Source organism: Erpetoichthys calabaricus, chromosome 4 (assembly GCF_900747795.2).
Source record: "Erpetoichthys calabaricus chromosome 4, fErpCal1.3, whole genome shotgun sequence".
Lineage (NCBI taxonomy): Eukaryota > Metazoa > Chordata > Cladistia > Polypteriformes > Polypteridae > Erpetoichthys > Erpetoichthys calabaricus.
The window spans coordinates 221,043,310-221,062,847 of NC_041397.2; the positions used below are offsets into that span (position 1 = coordinate 221,043,310).

The following is a 19,538-nucleotide window of genomic DNA, read 5'->3' on the forward strand; positions in this document are numbered from 1 at the left end:
AGCCTTCTACCTACACGGGAAGTTGGAGAATTAGTGAGTGAGTGAGTGAGTCAGTCAGTGAGGGCTTTGCCTTTTATTAGTATAGATTATAATGTTTTGCCGTAATGAGAATATCATGGGCCGCCACTTGGTTTTCAAGTTACGGACACGCGTATATAGAAGCGTGTCATGAGCACAAGGCGGCTATGCAGTGTCCGCAACGGATGTGGCTATCCGCCGTGCATAAGATACTGTATTGACATTGCCAGGCGAAGGGGCCACCGATTCTTTCTCTGCCCAGGGCCGCCACGAGCCTAGAGCCACCCCTGCTAAGGCTACACTACTGACTGGGCTGCTGAGACTGGCCACTGGGCAGAACTGACCATCACGAGTAGTAATAGCCTGCATATTTTCACGTTTTTTTGCTCTAGTTTCATGTAATTTTGTGCTAGTATTGTAACAAACAGTTAGTGCAGACTACAGCTGAAGATCTGAAGTGGACGCGAGAAGTTGGTGAGTTGTTTATTAACATATTTTTGTAATTTTGAGTTTACTGAGCAATGAGTTCAGTGAGCAATGAATTCAGTGAGCATTTTCGTGATTTCAGTTCACACAAACAGGGCATTGCGCTGTTCTCTTACAAAGTTGAGAATACGCCTGAGAGTATCCAAATGGAATTGATTGAAGTGCAGTCAGATTCTATTCTGAAGGCAAAATACAACGAAGTTGGTGTGCCAGGCTTGTATGCTTACCTGCCACCCTCGTATGTGCAGATCCGTAAGTTGGCATCGAGAGTACTGTCAATGTTCAGAAGCACTTATCTTTGTGAGCACTTGTTTTTGTTAATGAAAGCTACCAAAACCCCACATCGCTCAAGACTTATCGTCGAGCACCTTTCATCCCTCATAAAAGTTGCAGCTGCACAAGATTTCAAGCCTGATATTGACGAACTGGTTACTAACAAGAGATGCCAAGTGTCGGTACAAAAGAAATAAATCTCACACTGTAAGGCTCCTATATAAGCAATGAATATAATATAATGAATATCAATCATCAAGACACTATATAAAAGCGGTCGGGATTGTCCTTCCGTCCCGTGAGTGCAAAGCGTAGCGGTATTCCGCTTATCACAGACTTACTACTTACTACTTGCGGCTTGCAGTACGAAGCGACGCGATGTGAGCAGAGTTATGGTGCTCCCATCATTCCCTTGCTTTTGTGCGCGATGCGCTGGAAAAATAGACAAAATTATGTCTCTGGAAATAATTAATGTTGATGGAGTAGAAATGCCTCACCGCGTAGTAAATATCAGGGGAGATGGTGCTTGCTTATTCTCATCTATAGCTTATTTAGTGCATGAAACTCCGTCTTTAGCGGTATAGATTCGGGCTGACATTGTACGACATGTTTTAAGTAATTGGTCAAGGTTTCAGCCATTTACAATGATGCTGTCAGGAATCTCTTATACAAATGAGCTTCAGTATCTCACTGAAATGTCAAAGTCTCAAACTTATGGTACCATTTCTGAGCTAATGGCAGCGGGAGAGTTGTTCCCCTATGAGTTTCAAGTATATTATTATGGAGTCCTACACTCCAAGTTTGGACAGGCACTCGAGGGGATAAAAAAAACGTAGGTTTTCGGGAGATGTTATGAATGGGCACTTTGATGTTCTCATTCCCTACACTTACATGCTTAATGTACATGGAGCGCACACAAATTGAGGATAAAAGTCGGTCGCCTTAAAAGGCAGGTGAGCCTAGTAATATAATAAGGACCTGGTTAAGACTCTAATTCTACACTGTTGTACGGAGACTGCATGGAAATAAATTGCTTTTCTTTAAACTTTAAGTGTTACATTTTTTTTAAAGTTTTCAGTATTGGAAAGAAAGCTACAGTAACTTTGTATAATAGTATAATAGTATTTGTTACAGTACGGCCCGCTGACGCATGTATGGTGGTCGAAGCGGCCCACCAATGGTAGTGAGTTTGACATGCCTGCTTTAAAACGTATTTGAAATGTGTTTAAAGGTTTTTTTAATGTCTTATTGTGACATAATTGTGTTTCTTGAGGGTGCCACCATGTTGGACATGTGGATGGTTCTTAGTCACATTGCCAGAGGTCACAACCTGTGATGTTACTGAAAAGAGGGTATAAAGATCACAGGTCATGCACTTCTTGATTATCTGTGATTGATTAAAAAATACGTTGTGTGGTATGCTTTGCTTTGTTTGTTTATGACTTTCCAAAATGTAGATTTTTCATAAAAGTTTTCTTGACTATTCCTTTTGGTTTTCAATTAGGCTTTGGTAAAAGATAGGACTGATTTTTGGTTACAAACCTTTACTTGATTTAGACTTAGTTTTACTTTCAGTTCCAATTTACAAATATTTTTTCAGTTACTACTATAGACACAACAGCAATGATGTCTGTTAGGGGCCAAACCAAGGGAATAGTAAGGGTAAGGCACAGGCTCGATATACTGGGGAAAAAGGAAATCAATTCACCAAAACCAAACAATAATTTAACTCCAAGTCAACAATAAAAAAGAAAGTCATTAAAACAAAAAAATTAATGAGATTTGGATAGTGGAAAGGGTTCAAATGAATGTGAAAACTTTATAATTTAGATAATGATGAGAATTTGTCAATTTTCAGTAATGTATGATGAATTATTACATGATATATATAAATTCATCTTTTTTAAATAAACTTTTTTCAGGTTCAGCTAGACTTCTTTCATTATACATCATGATTTCTCGTTTCCAAGTGTCTATTTTAAGTGTTGTTACAAGATCACTGGGAGTCAAAGCATAACCCAGCAATTACGAGGAAAGTATGAGCGAAAAATTCAGATCTAAATGCGAGCATTGGCTCGCGTAACGAGCCACAAGCCAGGCTGTGGGTATAGCTCGCGGCTTAGCGAGGGGGCGTGGTAGCGGTAGCAGTTGCGAGCCGCGATCTGCGGTGTCTGCGTTTCTCACTTAAGTGCACAGGTGGGAAACTGCCCACATCCATGATTGTTCCTGTGGCTGATGGGCTGCAGCTGCCATGTCCTCCCCGCATATATAGAGAAGCGCGAGCCGGTTAAGGGGGAGAAGAAGTAAAAGAAAAGAGAGGAGAGAGAGCGCAGGCAGGCAGCAGGAAGTCGGTGCGGGAGAGCGAGCGAGCGAGTGCAGGCTCGCGTGTAGCTGAACAGGCGAGCCAAACAGCTGAAGCAGGATGGTGTAGAGAAGGTCAGCTGCATTAAGAGTGTCTCGCCTGTTGCAGAGCCCACAGGTGAGACGCTAACAGAGAAGAAGCACTGGGGATTGTCATCTGTTTTTTAAAGACTGCATCCTTTTGACGTTTTAACCTCGTGTTAAAGGATTGTTATTCTTGTGTATTTTAAACCTCCACTTCACAACTGTTTTAAGGATTATTTATTTAAAGATTTATTGAATGCTCTACTGCACTTTGGACACCTGTTTTGATTCTTTTAATAATCAGTTATATTATTTACCAGTGTTATTTATTAAAGGTAGACTACAGTATATATAATTTATCAGTGTTATTTGTTAGAAAAATTGATTTTTATGTTAATATATTTGGGGTGCGGAACGGATTAACTGGATTTCCATTATTTTCAATGGGGAAGTTTGTTCTAGATACGAGAAATTCGCTGTACAAGCTCAGTGCTGGAACGACTTAAACTCGTATCTAGAGGTTCCACTGTATATATATTAGTTTCAGTTTTAGTAATTATAGTATGGTTAAAGAGCTACTATGGAGTTAGTTTTTGTGTCACAATGAGACAGAAGTGTACACTTAATGGGTTTGGATATAATATGAGTTTAATGTTAGTGGAAGCTTACTACACTACACGACACAGTTTACTATTTGGTTTTGTTTTTGTCTGATAAAAACAAGCATAATCAAAACCAGATACTGAATATGAACAAATTTACACAATTTTATGATTTTTAAAATATTTTCTATGTCATTTGTACTGAACAAATCTGCGCTGACTGTTGGCACTTTTTTTCTTTTCATTTTATTGCCCAGAATTGGCCAATTTGTAATGAAATTTTGGTGAATTTTGGGGTGTGAGGGTTTTTTACTCTAAATGTTTACAGCACACAACATATCCTGCTCCGACGATAAAGTGCTTATAATGAATGCTTTCAACACTGCATTCAAAAATCTCAAATACTGGGGCTTTGTTATTTTCTAACAGCCATATTCATCTCTGATTCCATCTCAGGCACAAACAATTTATAGACAGAATTTTTACCACCTGCAGGCCTGTAAAGATATCAAAAATTAGAAAACAGAATCTACTGTGTTCTGACAGGTGTGACCATGAAAATCACATGGGCTAAGGAAGAACAGAGGTCTTAGGCTTGAATCAGTGTGCAGACCCCACCTAGCTGTATTGAGGGAAACAAAGAAAAACAAGCATGTAGTGTTAAGGTTAGGGGTGGTGAGACTTGAAAAGCCCAACATAAACGACCGTAAACCCATAATGAGCAGAGCAAGAGCACAAAACGACAGAGACAGCATCTAAGATTAAGAACAATATATACATTATGTAAATAATTATAAAAGTAAAGTTGATTAAATCAGACTCTGCAGCTGCGTGAATAAAACAAAATCGAGTATGTGTTCAGGTAAAGTACCACTTCCGGTTGATGGATTTGGCCCAAAAGTTAATACAGATCTGCAATTCTGGGGTAACAACCACATGCCAAATTTCAATCTATCTAGTTGCGTTTTTGAGTTATCGTGTTTATACACACACACACAGACATAATTCCAAAAAAACTGTATTTTCAGACTCGGGAAGGACTAAAACATCAAAATTCATCAAAATCTCAAGGTCGAATGATGATACTATACTTTCTCTATACTTTGTATGCGAAGTGGCAGGTGAATTACTGTCAACAAAAAGCAGGCACCTGAGAAATAAACTGAAAAGTTACTCACTCGTGATTTTTCTGTCCATATGGTAAAGATTTTGTTGACCACCACATTCCAGTTTCAGGCGTTTGAATTATATCTTGATATACAACAAGTGCAAAGAAAGGCATCACGTAAATCGCTTTCTATTCCACATGCTTTACCCGCATAATTCAGCTTGCTTTGTCACCGCAAATGCTTTGTGAACAGCCGCCCTCCTTCACCAGCCGCCGTTCATCCACCCATCCATTATCCAACCCGCTATATCCTAACTACAGGGTCACTGGATGAATATGTGCGGGCGGCTCGTGGTGGATGACTTTCAGTTTTAGAGTTAAAAGTTATAAGGGTTAAAAACTAACGGCAAGAGTATTAATTCAAAAATGAAAACTACAATTATTTTAGTAAATTATTATTTTATTTCAGTTAGTCTTTGCAGCTACTTTAATAGTTTCATTTAGTTTTAGTTTTTCATTTCAGTTTTGTTAATTATTTTATTTCAGTTTACGAAAATATTTTTTTAATAATAGTTTCAGTTTTGATTTTAGTTTTCGTTAGCTATAATAACCTTGGTGGGTGCTGGGGGAAAACCCACGCAGATGTGGAGATAACATGCAAATCCACAAAGACAGTGGTAAGGCATGGGATTGAAACACAGGCAGCAGTCCTAAGCACTGATGAATCGTGCCACCTCTATACAGTTAAGAATAATCCTGCAGTTGTTCCATATGTACAGAACATTATATACTGTTCTATGATTGCCCATTTATTGTAAGGCAATTAGGCCTTATCCCATCCCAACAGCATTTATGGTAGGTGGGAACTAATCCAGCACAGATGCATTAGAGCTAAATATATAAAATAATTAGAAGAAGTAGTTTGGACTGTCTGATTCTCTCGGTTTACAACTGTGTTGTGTAAAGTAGAGTAAGCAGGCTTTTATATTCTAAATATGTCTTTTGCTGTTGTAAAAGTTTTCCTTTGTCCAGTTTTGAATAATACAATGAGATAAATCATGGAAGCTCCAACATATTTTCACACAGTCTCACATGTACTGTAAGGTGTATATCTTTTCAGCATTCAATTTACTTCTTTTTAAATCCATTTATTTTTTTTCATTTCTTTCCTTTTTAGTCATTGTGGTGTGTGTTCAGACCATACCTTGTGTGCGTGTATTTATTTATTTGTGTATGTATTTATTTAAAGAGCTTCTGTAAAAAAAACAAATTTCCCAAGGACAAACAAAGATTAGTGTTGATCAGCGAATTTCACCAAAGCGTTATTTGCAGCGAATTTGCTGCGTTTGTGTTCGCTCTTGTTTGTCAAATTATTTACTGATAATTTGGCCTTTTTTTTGTTTTTTTGTTTAATACCAAAGGCCAGTGCACGTCCTCTGAAGCTGTAACAGCCAACATTAATGAGATCGCCCCCTGTGTATATAATGCTAATCATTTGCATTACACACTCTGTTGGACAAGTTATCTGTGCTTGTACACAAATGTGTAGGTCGATCTTCGAGTTCCACGTCAATATAAGAGAAGGAGGATGTGCCCTATGCATACATAAAAGTTAGCCAAGTGGCGGGGCGAGAGTGAACACAAATCTTGAAGGAGCCTGACAAAAGCAGGGGAGACTATATGAAATAAGCATCAGCATAGACAGATTACAGAGCCTTCAGCGCAACTTCAAAAAACAGAACAACCCAGTGGTTTCAATCTGGGACTGCTATTTTGAATTTTCTCCTTTCAAAAGACCTAAATATTTTTTCTGACTTTTGACTATGATTTCAGCATGTCCACTTTGTTTTGATGAAATATACTGTATGACTGCGTGTCTCTGACTCTCTCAAGAGTATCTTGTAGACGCATGGTGATGCAGTACGACAGTGCTGCCACACAGCTCAGGTCAACTTGTAATCTGTCCAGTATAATTGGCATACATTTCCCTAGCCCTCAAGGACACTTTAAAGACGACTTCACCATTATAATCCAGTCAAATAGTAGTTTAATTAGTCCTTCCCCTTTGACTTTAATGCAGTTTACCAAGTTCAGTGAATACAGCTAACATTCCTGTGATTTTGGGGAACTAACGGCGAAGCAAACTCTGCAATGTTCGCTCATCACTAATAAAGATCTATCTATCTAGTTACACAAAATGTAGTGAATCTCTCTGCTGAAACTGCATTTAAATAAGGCTTATTTTTATTAAATATCAATTATGCATGTTAAGAAATTATTTTTATTATACAGAATGAAATGGAAGAATCAAACTTGTTGGAAAAAATGAAAAGTACAAAATCATTATCCTTTGCTCAAAATTAATATTCTGCTAGCATTTAGTAACAGTAATAACCATGACGATATTAATTTGAACCAAACAATTCAGTTGTGGCTTCCACAGACTTCCATCTTAACACATACAAAGACATGCACACACAGACATCAATTCAAAAGTGGTTAAAATGTGCAACTTGAAACCCACTCACAATACTTTTCTTATACTGTATACAGTACATGTATTATGTAAATATACTGTATAATGTACAATGTAATATGAATGGAAAGTAAATAGCTTTACATTATATTAAACAAAAATCAATAACTCCGTACGTTTTGGAAAACTGCTTCTTGACCTGTGCTACCCATTCTTTCCTAACAGCCTACGTTAAAAACACAAATATAGTTTACTTTTAAAACTGTAAGTTAATTAACATACAATGGCTACTTGATGTACATGCATCAGAATCAATATTAAAATCTAACTGTGAAGTTACAGTGTCAGATATGTACATTAATGTGAAATATTTGTATTTGTGGACTTATATGTTTGCACACTGAAACAGTTTAGTATTTGTACAGCTCCACCAGGGAAAAAATCCTCACAACATGCTAACAAAAATTTTGCACTTTTAACACATCCATTTCTGAATACAACTTTAAACAAGAAAGTCCAGTTTCTAAAATTTCGTCTGAGCCTTCCCAAGTAAAGTCATCATAACAGGCGAGCACACCACCAACTTAACCATTGTGTTTTGAGGATTGTGCCTGCCAAACTGCAAATTTTTTTCAGTTTCCACAGTAATCCTGAATTGAAATACCATCAGACCGTGAAGAAGGTGAGAGCAATCTCTGAACATAGTGGCAGTCCATAACAACCTTTTTTATGATGTTTAATAGAATATTGAAAAGTGTTTAAAAAAATTTCAACATATTCCATCCATCCATCCATTATCCAACCTGCTATATCCTAACTATAGGGTCACGGGGGTCTGCTGGAGCCAATCCCAGCCAACACAGGGTGCAAGACAGGAAACATACCCCAGATAGGGCGCCAGCCCACCGCAGGGCTTTCAACATATTCTAAATAGCAAAGTAAAAATAAAAACTTTAAATAATATTCACTATTGTTTGTTACCACTAAACCAAAATAATAAACGTGGGGTATACAATTCTGCGTGTAAATGTTACTATGAATTCCATCAGCTTTTGAAATTAGACTTTGCAAGACTGATTACTCTCAACTATCATTTTCAAAAGTTTAGAAGCTTGAGAATAAAAAAGGAATAAATCTTACCTACTAAGACAGTCACCACCTTATTACTGGCGTATTGTTCAATTTCTCTCAACCACTCAGGCAGACATCGGAAAGACTCCTCGCACGTGATGTCGTAAGTCAGAATTAATGCATTAGCACTTCGATAGTAGCTCTGAGTAATAGACCGAAACCGCTCCTGACCTGCAGTATCCCAAATCTGCAACTGCAAAACAATGACAAACCATTTTAATATTTAATACTGCCAATCTGAAGACACAGACAAAAAGGTATAGTTTCCACTGAATGTATTAATGCTAATGTTCACAAAACATAAATTAAAATAAAACATTTTAAATATTTATACGTGGTACTTTTTTTGATCAATAATTGAAATAATTTTACAAAAGTTACTTGAAGTTCCACTAAACGTTTCTAGTTCATCTTTGTCAACATGATGATGTTTGGAGTTTGAACAAAACCAACCTCAATGAGGTAAATAGCCATTTTCAAAAGACCATTATCCAAACAGTCAAATATCTGTTTTTCAACAGAGACTATCCAGTTTTCAGGCGTGTTGGACTCCTGTTGTTGCATTTGGGAAAAAAAATATTTCTGAAATGACGTAATTGCTAATTTCCTAATAATCTCCATTTCTGTTAAATGAGGCAAGCTTTTCTGAATGCGTGTTAATTTTAATATATGAAGTGATTATGTATTTGTAAATAAGTCAACATGTAATTTAATATATGACGAAATAAAATTTTGTGAAAGTGTCCTGATGTATCCTTTTCCTTTCTATCATTCAAATGAAACAGACTGTCTGGGACAGTGACTGGACATTTTACTTATTATTGCTTCTATTAATTTTGTTAGCATTCATATTTTACAGTAGTATTTAAACTCGTTCATGCAATCGCCAGAACAGTTTAATGAAATCAGTGAAATCAGCTAGCCTACAACTGACTCCTTAGTAACTTTATAAAAAAAAAAAAAAAAAGATAGGCCAGGAGAAAATCCACAAGAAGACGGCAAGGATATTAAAGTTACACGCATTAAGCATTCCAACCTGAAATTTAATTAGGTGTATAAATGCTATGATATAACAATATTTCCCACTGTACCATTTAATTTCATTTATTTGATTATTTAATTCATTATTTATTATAAAAGCACATTTTACCAATGTCTTCTAAAAATCTCGGAAAAACATCATCATTGTGTCATAGCTCACCTTAACTTTCTCCCCTTTTATTTCAACAGTCTTAATCATGAAATCCACTCCTATAGTGGCCCCTTGACCGGGTGGAAAAAGACCCTAAAATATGAAAAAATAATACCTGTGATACTTAGATAATACTGTTTTGGTACTTCTTATCAGTTTATTTTAATGTTCAGATTTTAACACCACAAAAACATACATGCAACTGAACATTTCTGTCAATTTAAATTTTAAATGAATTACAGGTAATTTCAGTTCAAGTTTTATTTTCAAGATTTGCCAGCAAGGTTAATCAAATTTAGACAGGACATCACCTGAATTCAACCATCAAACACATTCTCATCCATTATAAATAATACATAGCAGAGAACATGGGTAAATATCAGTTCTGAGTAAAAGTAATAGAAATCCAACAAAAACATTGTACAGTTTATTATAAGGAATAATATCTGAATAAATGAAAACAGGTCGGTCCTGCCTTCATCTTTTAAAATAAACTTTATTGGGAATGTTGACAGCTATTAAAATGAAAGGAAAAAAAACAATAGTGTTTATCAATTTAATTTTCAACCCTTACTAACTTGATTGATAAAGCTAAAATTCAAAAAATATTTTTAGTATTAATATTAAAAAAGACTTTGCTTTCTGAGACAAAAGAGGCACTGTTTCCTTTCTTGGAGATTGATGCAGTTTTCTGACTGAGACTCAATTATGAGTGACTTGTTAATTCAGTTGTTTAACACACAGACATTTGTTACATTTATGTGCTTTATTTGGCTTGCTGTGATAGAGATCCTCCCAGTGATTTGAACCACATAAGGCTGTACTCTCCTTTATTCCATTGTAGTAGAAATTCTTTACCATACTAATTTCTCAAAGTTTGTTTATAGGTAGCATCAAGATTACAGGTGGAGAGGGAAAGAGAAAGATGTGGAAACAGGTACAAAAATAATAAACATCAGTCACTCCTTAATAAACAACAATGTATTTCTTTTTTAGTCACATTCAGACCTTAGTCCCTTGAAACAAATACGACAGTAAACCAATGTTGGAAATATACTTTGACACATCAATACAAGAGCAGCTCCAAAAGTATTTTACTCAACACTGCCTGCATTAAATGGACCATACATGATAGCAGACACAAATCAATCTAATAAAATCCAGTTCTGTTGATTTTATATTTGAACAAGCACAATGCCTTATGAAAGTCTTACACCCTTGCATGTATGTCACTATCAGTACAGTACGCATATTTTGCAGGCACAACAAATGATTAGCCAAAATAGTCTTAAGATTATAATGATACATAAAACTGAAAGTAACAGAGCTGTTCATTACAGTGACCCTCAATGTTCAATCTTTTTTCAAGAAATGCAAGAAAGCATTATAACATACTTTGTGTGATGGGGTGCAAGTAGCTGTCGTGAGCACAGGTACAACCAGGATGTCAAAGTAAAACATGCAGGTGGCTCGGCGCTTTCAAAAACTAAAACTTTTGTTAAAAATACAGTGCTGTGTAATCAGTTCAGTTCTGATTTATTTGTTATGTGTATAAAGTACAATGAAACTTATGTGCTGTCCTCTACAATGCTGCTATTCAGCATGTAACTGATTCCATAAGCTATGCAAAATAATAACACATAATGTAAAAGTAGGCTGCTGTTTAGGAAAAAAATAATCATATGATTTGAGCATGCATCTGTCTGTAATTACAAGCAATGGCAGAGCATAAACACTGAAGAAGTAGAATTGCAGAAGCAAAATAAGAATATAGCTTGGCCAAAAGGTGGGGCAGAGGAAATGGAGGGTTCGTTACAACTCCATCCATGAGGTTGATGGTCCAACAGAACAGCAGAGAAGATTAAACAAAGCAAACGTCAGAGGTGTCTGAACATCTGCTTACAGAGAGGCTGGCGCTATGGATAACAAGTAAAAGATCTGAGAACCTCCAGGCCACAAAGGGGCAGCATTGTATTCTTTCTGAAGGTTCATTTATACTTCATGCTCAGAACGCATATGCATCATGGCTGCCAAGTGTTCCTAGTGTTTATTTAACGTGTCCTCTGAGCAGGCCCTCAGAAATTAATGCGACATGTGCGCAAGTTGCAGTACCAGTAAAAAGTTGGGGGGTGCAGTGTGATAAAAGTTGGAATGTGACATCAGAGTCTCTGTTTACTATCTACATGTAACAGAAAGTCGCTTTGAGGATCCTACTGGATTGATGTGCCTGCTTCGATGTTTGATGAATGGTTCGATGTGGTGAAGCAAAATGCCGACATACAGATGCATTCGTGGTGCTTTTATTTTCATGCGTCGCATATTCCTGATCGTAATAACATGATACATTTTAAAAATCTCACATACCATCTTCTGTGCTATCTTTTTTTTCTGGGGCTTCCTCCTGACCTGACTGCAGCGGCAAACCGCAATAGATCACCACACAGAACACATTAAATGTAAATATAAATTACATTTATACTTGATATCACTTTCATGATGAAATGCATTAAAGTATGTATGTTACAGTTTACAGATAAATCGTTAATTTCGTTTAAATAATGAATACTGTTAATATTTACACACATGGGGTTAACACAGTGGCGGAGCGGTAGCACTGTTGTCTCACAGGGAGTCACGTCGCTAGTATTCCCTGCCTGGAGTTTACATGTTTTCCTGCTGGGTTTCCACAGTGTGCTCCAGTTTCCTTCCAAAGATATGCAGAATTGGTGACACTAAAATGATGCTAGTGTATGTGAGTGCTTGTATTCACCTTGCGATGAGCTGATGCTCCTTCCAGGGATTGTTTCTGTCTCGCGCCTGATGCTTGCTGGAATGGGCATATTCCTGGATTGATGGATTTAATCATTAAACATTCTTTTCAGAGATATTGTAGTAAGGTGTCATCGGAATTTAATGGGTGTTCCAGGCAATTCACAACACAGCGAAGCCAAACCTGTTCTCATCATAATGATATCTCACACTGCCACCTGGTGGATTCTTCCAGATTTGCGTAAAGTACGCACACAAGTATAAACTGTAAAACATTTGCATAGCAGGAGTGACTACTGGAGCATGTGTCGCATCGTGTGAAGTATAAACCTGGCCTTAAGGAGTGAGAATTCACTTTGGACTTGTAGAGGGTCAAAAGACCACCTGGTTAGTTGCTGTGTGGCATCATGGATCTTTTTGTTCGCACTGTAGTGCCAGATTTAGTAGTCAGGGTGTACATGCTCATTGGCTGTAGCTTTCATGCCAACAGTTTAGAAAAACCAGCCATACCAGACTTGGAGAAAAAAGGCATGTTGTTGCCTTAAAAATAAAACTGAACAACACTGTACTCATAAGGGCTATCTCTCAATTTAAAGCTGAATTCAAGGATAACCTTATTAATACTGAATTAGCAATTTCCCATTTGTGCCTTAGGAAGGAGACTGTGAATTATACAACTAATTTAAAATAAAAAAAACAAGTCAGACATCTAACAAGATACAGTGAATATGTGTATAATCAGCATCAGAACTGCAACATAGGAACAGTTACTGTATATTCAAAATTTCACTTAAAAACGGATTAGATTACACACTACTTAGCCAAAGTAGTGCTACCACTTAATACACTGCTCTTCAGAAAACTCTTAATCTGCTTGGCAAACAATCCAATTTGTCTGCGAGATAGTATTTTCTTGAACATTATATACGTTAACTGATTAGCAAAAACAGGTAAATTGTAATTCATTTAAAATGAAAAATAATACCAGCAGTATACAGGAGTACATATTAAATGTAATCAGTAAAGATACTGTCACTGTGATTTTATGTGATAAAACATGATTCACATTTGTGACTTTTTGTCATATTTACATTTTTAAACTTACATTTAGCTTGCAAGTATGTACCCATACAAAAGAATAGTTAAGGCAGTCCGTACATAAGAATGACATGTGAGCTGTAAAACAAGTCACTTTCCAAATGTAACAAGCACAAATTACAAAACAAAACAACATATGATCTTTCATATAACCAAGTTCATAGCAGAATGTTCTGGGTACAGAATGAAGTAGGGACAAAAAAAAAGGAGCATTTAGAGCAAGTTCATTGTTTATTTAAATAGCTTTCATAAACAGTATTTTAAAAAGATGATGCTAAAGTGCAGATATCATACATTGTTCAGGCATGCTTTCTAGCTCAACAGTTAAACATCTGAGAGTTATTTTTATTGGAATTCATGAAGCCATTTAGCTGTTAGGCATTTTCTCCAAGTCAAGTCATCAAGATGCAGATGAATGCTCAAGAATTCATCAACAGACAACACTCTCCTGATCCTGTATTATTCTGGTGATAATTCACAGTCGTTCACAGCCAACACAGCTAATTGTTACAAGATGTTAAAAAGTGCTATTTTTCTATTCTGCTTGCCTGTTTTATCCTTCCTTCATTTATTTATTTTGAGGAATATGTGTGAACAAAATGAGGTTATTATCCAAGGCTGCAAAATAAAACAGATATTTACAGGGAGTATGTGCCCCTGCAAAACGCACCTGCCTCAGTGTCTGTATCACAACATGCTGCTCCTAAGATATCCAAGTATGTCAGGGAGAAGTGTTCTTGATGGAGAACAGGGTACATTTACAGTACATGCTAGTAACCATTTCTCATGAAATTAGCCAGAAAGCTTGTGTGTGTGCAATAACCTACACTTTGGAGCATGTTTCAATACAGAAGGAAACGTTCTTCAAGCCCCGTTATCAATCCTGTAACCCACAAAATTAGACAAGTTTGATTGCCTCACCAAAATCTGTGAATACCCCATTGTTACAATAGACAATAACTTTAAAATAATGTGTAGTCTATAGGCCAACCATGCATAGGCCTACCACACTTGGATAATCTGATAAGAGGCTACTTTGTGTTGATGAAGGGAGAAAAAGAAATAAAACTTCTTCACACTCTAGAATTTTTTCCCCAATAATATTACTTTTATTAAAATTAATGTTAAAACATTAAAAGTCATTAGTCATATTTATGAAATGAAAAAAGGTATGCAAATCTTTAATTGCTGCATGAGATATCTGTGGACAGTTGTTGGTAATAGCAATCACTGCACAAGCTTAAACCCATTCCAGGTTGATAAACTCACATAAGCCTGTCTGGCATGACTGGGAATCTGCTGTCTGTTTATGACGTGGCCCTTTTAAGAGTTATACAGGGCTAAGGGATTCAGGAACCACTAGAGGGGGTGTTGTCCTGTAGTTTCTATAGGCAAAGATGGCTTCCTTTCTACCAAATGTAATTCTAGGCTTGGCCAAAATTTCACCCCGAGATGGGATGTAAAATTTCCATGTTCCTGAGATGTAAATAGTTTACATTCAGAAGGTGAGTGTAAACAGAGTGACACAGGTAAGAGCAGATTGTCTATTAGTTTTTTTGCTGCCCTTGGGGAAGCTGTAAACAGTACCTAACACCCACCCCCATCCTAATGTATCATCCTTTCTATAACATGTTTTATAAATGTAGGATTATTGATATTTTACCTATTTATATAGTATTACCTATAACATTCTTTTTATAATATGGTAGTTTAATTGGAGTATGATCTGATTTACATACTTACATTCATGTCTGCATTTTATGTGGATTATAGGTAAATATTTGTTATAATGAATTTCACAATTCTTGAAAAATGCCAAAGAAAACTGGCAGTTTACTTCTGATATTAGGTAAATGAATGTAAATTTGACATAGCATTTTAGTACTGCATTTTTAGTAGTATATTTATTTATAAAATGAGTACTGTAAACACAATTTAATAAAATAATGTGTTAAAAAATGCTCCTGTGACTCTTTTATACTAACAGCAATATGCCTGCATGATGCTTCACTGCAACTGTGACTGCCATGTCAGATATTTTCTTTCATCTTAAATTTCCTGTTTTCAGACCATAGTATGTGTCTGTAAGTATATTTTTTTTTACCTATTTATGTATTTATTTAAAGAGTTTCTGTAAAAAGCCAAATTTCCTCCTGGTGACATATCTATCTATCTATCTATCTATCTATCTATCTATCTATCTATCTATCTATCTATCTATCTATCTATCTATCTATCTATCTATCTATCTATCTATCTATCTATCTATCTATCTATCTAACTAACTAACTAACTAACTAACTAACTAACTAACTAACTGGGTTAATTGTTGAACACACAAAAGGCACAGAAGGCAATGCCTTCAAAAGACAATCTCAAAAGTGAATTTCCCAATATCAAATCTAACAGACAAAGTAAAAAAACAGAGCACAGGTTAAAAAAAAAACACTAAATCATAACAAGCCCGGTAACAATAATCACAAGAAAGAACTCACCATCTCAAGCACATTCAGAATGAACTGCAAGGGACTGTGGGTTATCCTCAGCCTTTATATGGCAGAGGGGACAAAGTTTCAGGGACCAGCAGGATTTTTTTTTTTTTGCCCAAAATGATGACTGACTGATGAGCTGATTTAAACTTTTCAGGAGCCGTTGCCTTGGGACTTTGTGCTGAGTTAGCCCCAGCATTAGTAAAACAGACTGCCCAAAATTGGGCTCTACTTGTTTATATAGAGGTTTCAACTACTGTTGGCTTTCTGAATATATCAGCCAAGCTTCAGCTCTACCATGCCCGCTGTGCTGGAATCCATAAACGACTGAAGAGGTGTTACATTCAGTTTCAGTATGGTTTGGTTGTACTGACCAGCATAGAAAGGAAATTTACAGTGTCTCGTTTTTTGACCACTCATATTACAGTTAGGGCACCTAGTAAGAATGCATTCCTCTAACGCAGTAGTCACCTGTAATGCCAAGATGAGACAGACAAACATTGTGGCTCGGTGGCCTGGGTCAACTTATGATTCATTTATTTTGAGGCAAAGTAGTGTTTGGAGACAACTTGCTGAAGATGCTGTACGTGATGGCTGGCTTGCTGGTAAGGTAACTGGCTGAACCTTCAGTTTTTCATGTGCCCTAAGCTATTCAATGTAATAGCAATCATGTAATTAAATATGGCAGGTGTTTGTGGCTACCTGCTCAGATGCTGGCACCTTACGCAATTCCCTAACCTCCAGAATACACAGGAGTGGCGCTATAATGCCATGCAAGATCTGCATGCTCAGTTTTAGAGTGCAGCATAGGACTCAATGCATCAGGAAGGAGGCTGCTCTACCAGCCAATGAAGGTCTGTAACATTGCGAGTGCATACTGTATGCTGATTAACATAGTCCAAATATGGTTCTTTCAGGGTGGCAACCAGGTTGGGTTCAATGCACGTTCATGAACACACATTTACAAGATTATTGTAGTTAATGCAAGATAAATTGGGTAGCAATTTGCATACACCAGGTTTCATATTTATGCTATTTAGATTTAGAATTTTCGGGGGTTTTTTTTTGACATCCACATACCCTGTATATGCATGCTCAAATCCATGCAAAGTTTTATAAATAAGGTTGCTGGTACAGTTTAATATTTGAGAGGCTCAAAGGTGCAGCAACACTCTTTCTGGAACCACAGAAAGAAAAATATATGTATGTCAAAAATCAGCATCAGCCAAATGTCAAAATAAACATTGAAAATAAAATAAAGAACAATCTATCATAAGGGAAACAGAACTAAAATAAAATTAGTACTGCAAAAATTGCAAAAGAGAGCATGTAAAAGTGTTGTGTGGGTTATAAGACAAACAGTTATAAGAAACAGTTATTTTGAGTCTGAGTTGATACTGTTTAACAGAAGAAAAAAAATGACACACCCCCAACTCCAGGATATTGTTGCCCTTGGAAAACGCTAGTTTGCATAAGTGGTAGAGCCAGGCCCTGGGTAGGCGCAAGTGAGGTGGGAGAGACAGCAAAATAGTATGTTAAAACGCCAACAACAGGGAACTTCTGTCCGGACTTATTATTTTGTAAAAATCAAGACAGAATTCATGGAATAGTGGTGAGTGAACTCTTAGGATATACTGAACATAATTTAATACATTTCACAATATTTTGTGGCGAAGTGGTGGCTCTGAGGCTAGGGATCTGCGCTGGCAGTTGGAAGGTTGACGGTTCAAATTCTGTAAATGCCAAAAATGACTATACTCCGTTGGGCCCTTGAGCAAGGCCCTTAACCTGTAATTGCTCCGTCCTGGGCCCTCCAACTTGCAGGGAAAAACCTGGGGGTTGGTGGCAGAATTGGCACTCCAGCCACCATAAAAAACCTCACACTGGTTCCATTCCAACTGAACTAGTGTGGTGCTGAGGTGTCACCCGTTGCATGGCTGCACTCGGATGCTAACCTGGGGTTCTGAGTTGGTTTGTTATGTGGTGGGTGCGGCAATGTGCTGTATCAGTGCATGCTCCTAACCTCCTCACAGTATTTTGACAGAGAACACATGCAAAAAATAAAGCTGTTAAGTTTAGTGTGGAAAATTTTGAACAGATGTGGGAAAAGTCAAAAAGGGATAAACTGGGATAATTTTTTCTGTGTGAAATCAGTTGAGAAGCAGTGGAGCAGGTTTCAAAAACATTTTACATACAGTAAAATACAGGAAATGTTCATCCCAAAATTTAAAAACAGTGAGAAATTAAAGAAAACTCTACAGTGGATAAATAAGGGATAAAAAACATATTTAAGGCATATAAGAACCACAGGCTGTATAAAATTCAAAAGGATATTGGAAAAGTTAAAAGAAAGTTAAAGAAAACTATTGCAGAAAAGGTGACAGATGACCCAAAGAGATTCTTTCAATATTTTAGTTGTTTAAAAAAAAAAGGAAGGCAAGGAAAGGAGTTGAAGTGTATCAGGAACACTCACAAGAGAATTGAAATACACAGACCGTGAAACAGCAAAGGCTCTAAACTTATAAAAGTAAAAGTTTTAGATTTGAATGCACAATGGTGGTATGAAACTTGAAAGTACACCTTTTGTAAGAAGCACATAGAAGTCGTAGTGGACTCATCACTATCTACAGTATATCCAAACGATGTTTAGAACCCATTATGACGGCTAACAGAATGTTAGGTTATACAGTGCATCCAGAAAGTATTCACAGCACATCACTTTTTCCACCTTTTGTTATGTTACAGCCTTATTCCAAAATGGATTAAATTCATTTTTTTCCTCAGAATTCTGCACACAACACCCCATAATGACAACATGAAAAAAAGTTTACTTGAGGTTTTTGCAAATTTATTAAAAATAAAAAAACTGAGAAATCACATGTACATAAGTATTCACAGCCTTTGCTGAATACTTTGTCAATGAACCTTTGGCAGCAATTACAGCCTCAAGTCTTGTTGAATATGATGCCACAAGCTTGGCACACCTATCCTTGGCCAGTTTCGCCCATTCCTCTTTGCAGCACCATCAGGTTGAATGGGAAGCGTCGGTGCACAGCCATTTTAAGATCTCTCCAGAGATGTTCAATCGGATTCAAGTCTGGGCTCTGGCTGGGCCACTCAAGGACATTCACAGAGTTGTCCTAAAGCCACTCCTTTGATATCTTGGCTGTGTGTTTAGGGTCGTTGTCCAGCTGAAAGATGAACCGTCGCCCTAGTCTAAGGTCAAGAGCGCTCTGGAGCAGGTTTTCATCCAGGATGTCTCTGTACATTGCTGCAGTCATCTTTCCCTTTATCCTGAAAAGTCTCCCAGTTCCTGCCGCTGAAAAACATCCCCACAGCATGATGCTGCCACCACCATGCTTCACTGTAGAGATGGTGCCAGGTTTCCTCCAAACGTCACGCCTGGCATTCACACCAAAGAGTTCAGTCTTTGTCTCATCAGACCAGAGAATTTTCTTTCTCATGGTCTGAGAGTCCTTCAGGTGCAAACTCCAGGTGGGCTGCCATGTGC

General features: G+C 37.0%; 1 protein-coding gene across 1 annotated transcript in view; it reads right to left on the minus strand.

The window, feature by feature from the left end:
* The window catches only part of rab30 (RAB30, member RAS oncogene family), a 46,066-nt gene that overhangs the window by 8,029 nt on the left and 18,499 nt on the right, over positions 1 to 19,538 (minus strand). The window contains exons 3-4 of the mRNA XM_028800312.2: positions 9,681 to 9,764; positions 8,489 to 8,672 (exon numbers count right to left, since the gene is read on the minus strand). Of these exons, the coding sequence (XP_028656145.1) occupies positions 8,489 to 8,672; positions 9,681 to 9,764 (268 nt within the window). The remainder of the gene's footprint in view (positions 1 to 8,488; positions 8,673 to 9,680; positions 9,765 to 19,538) is intronic.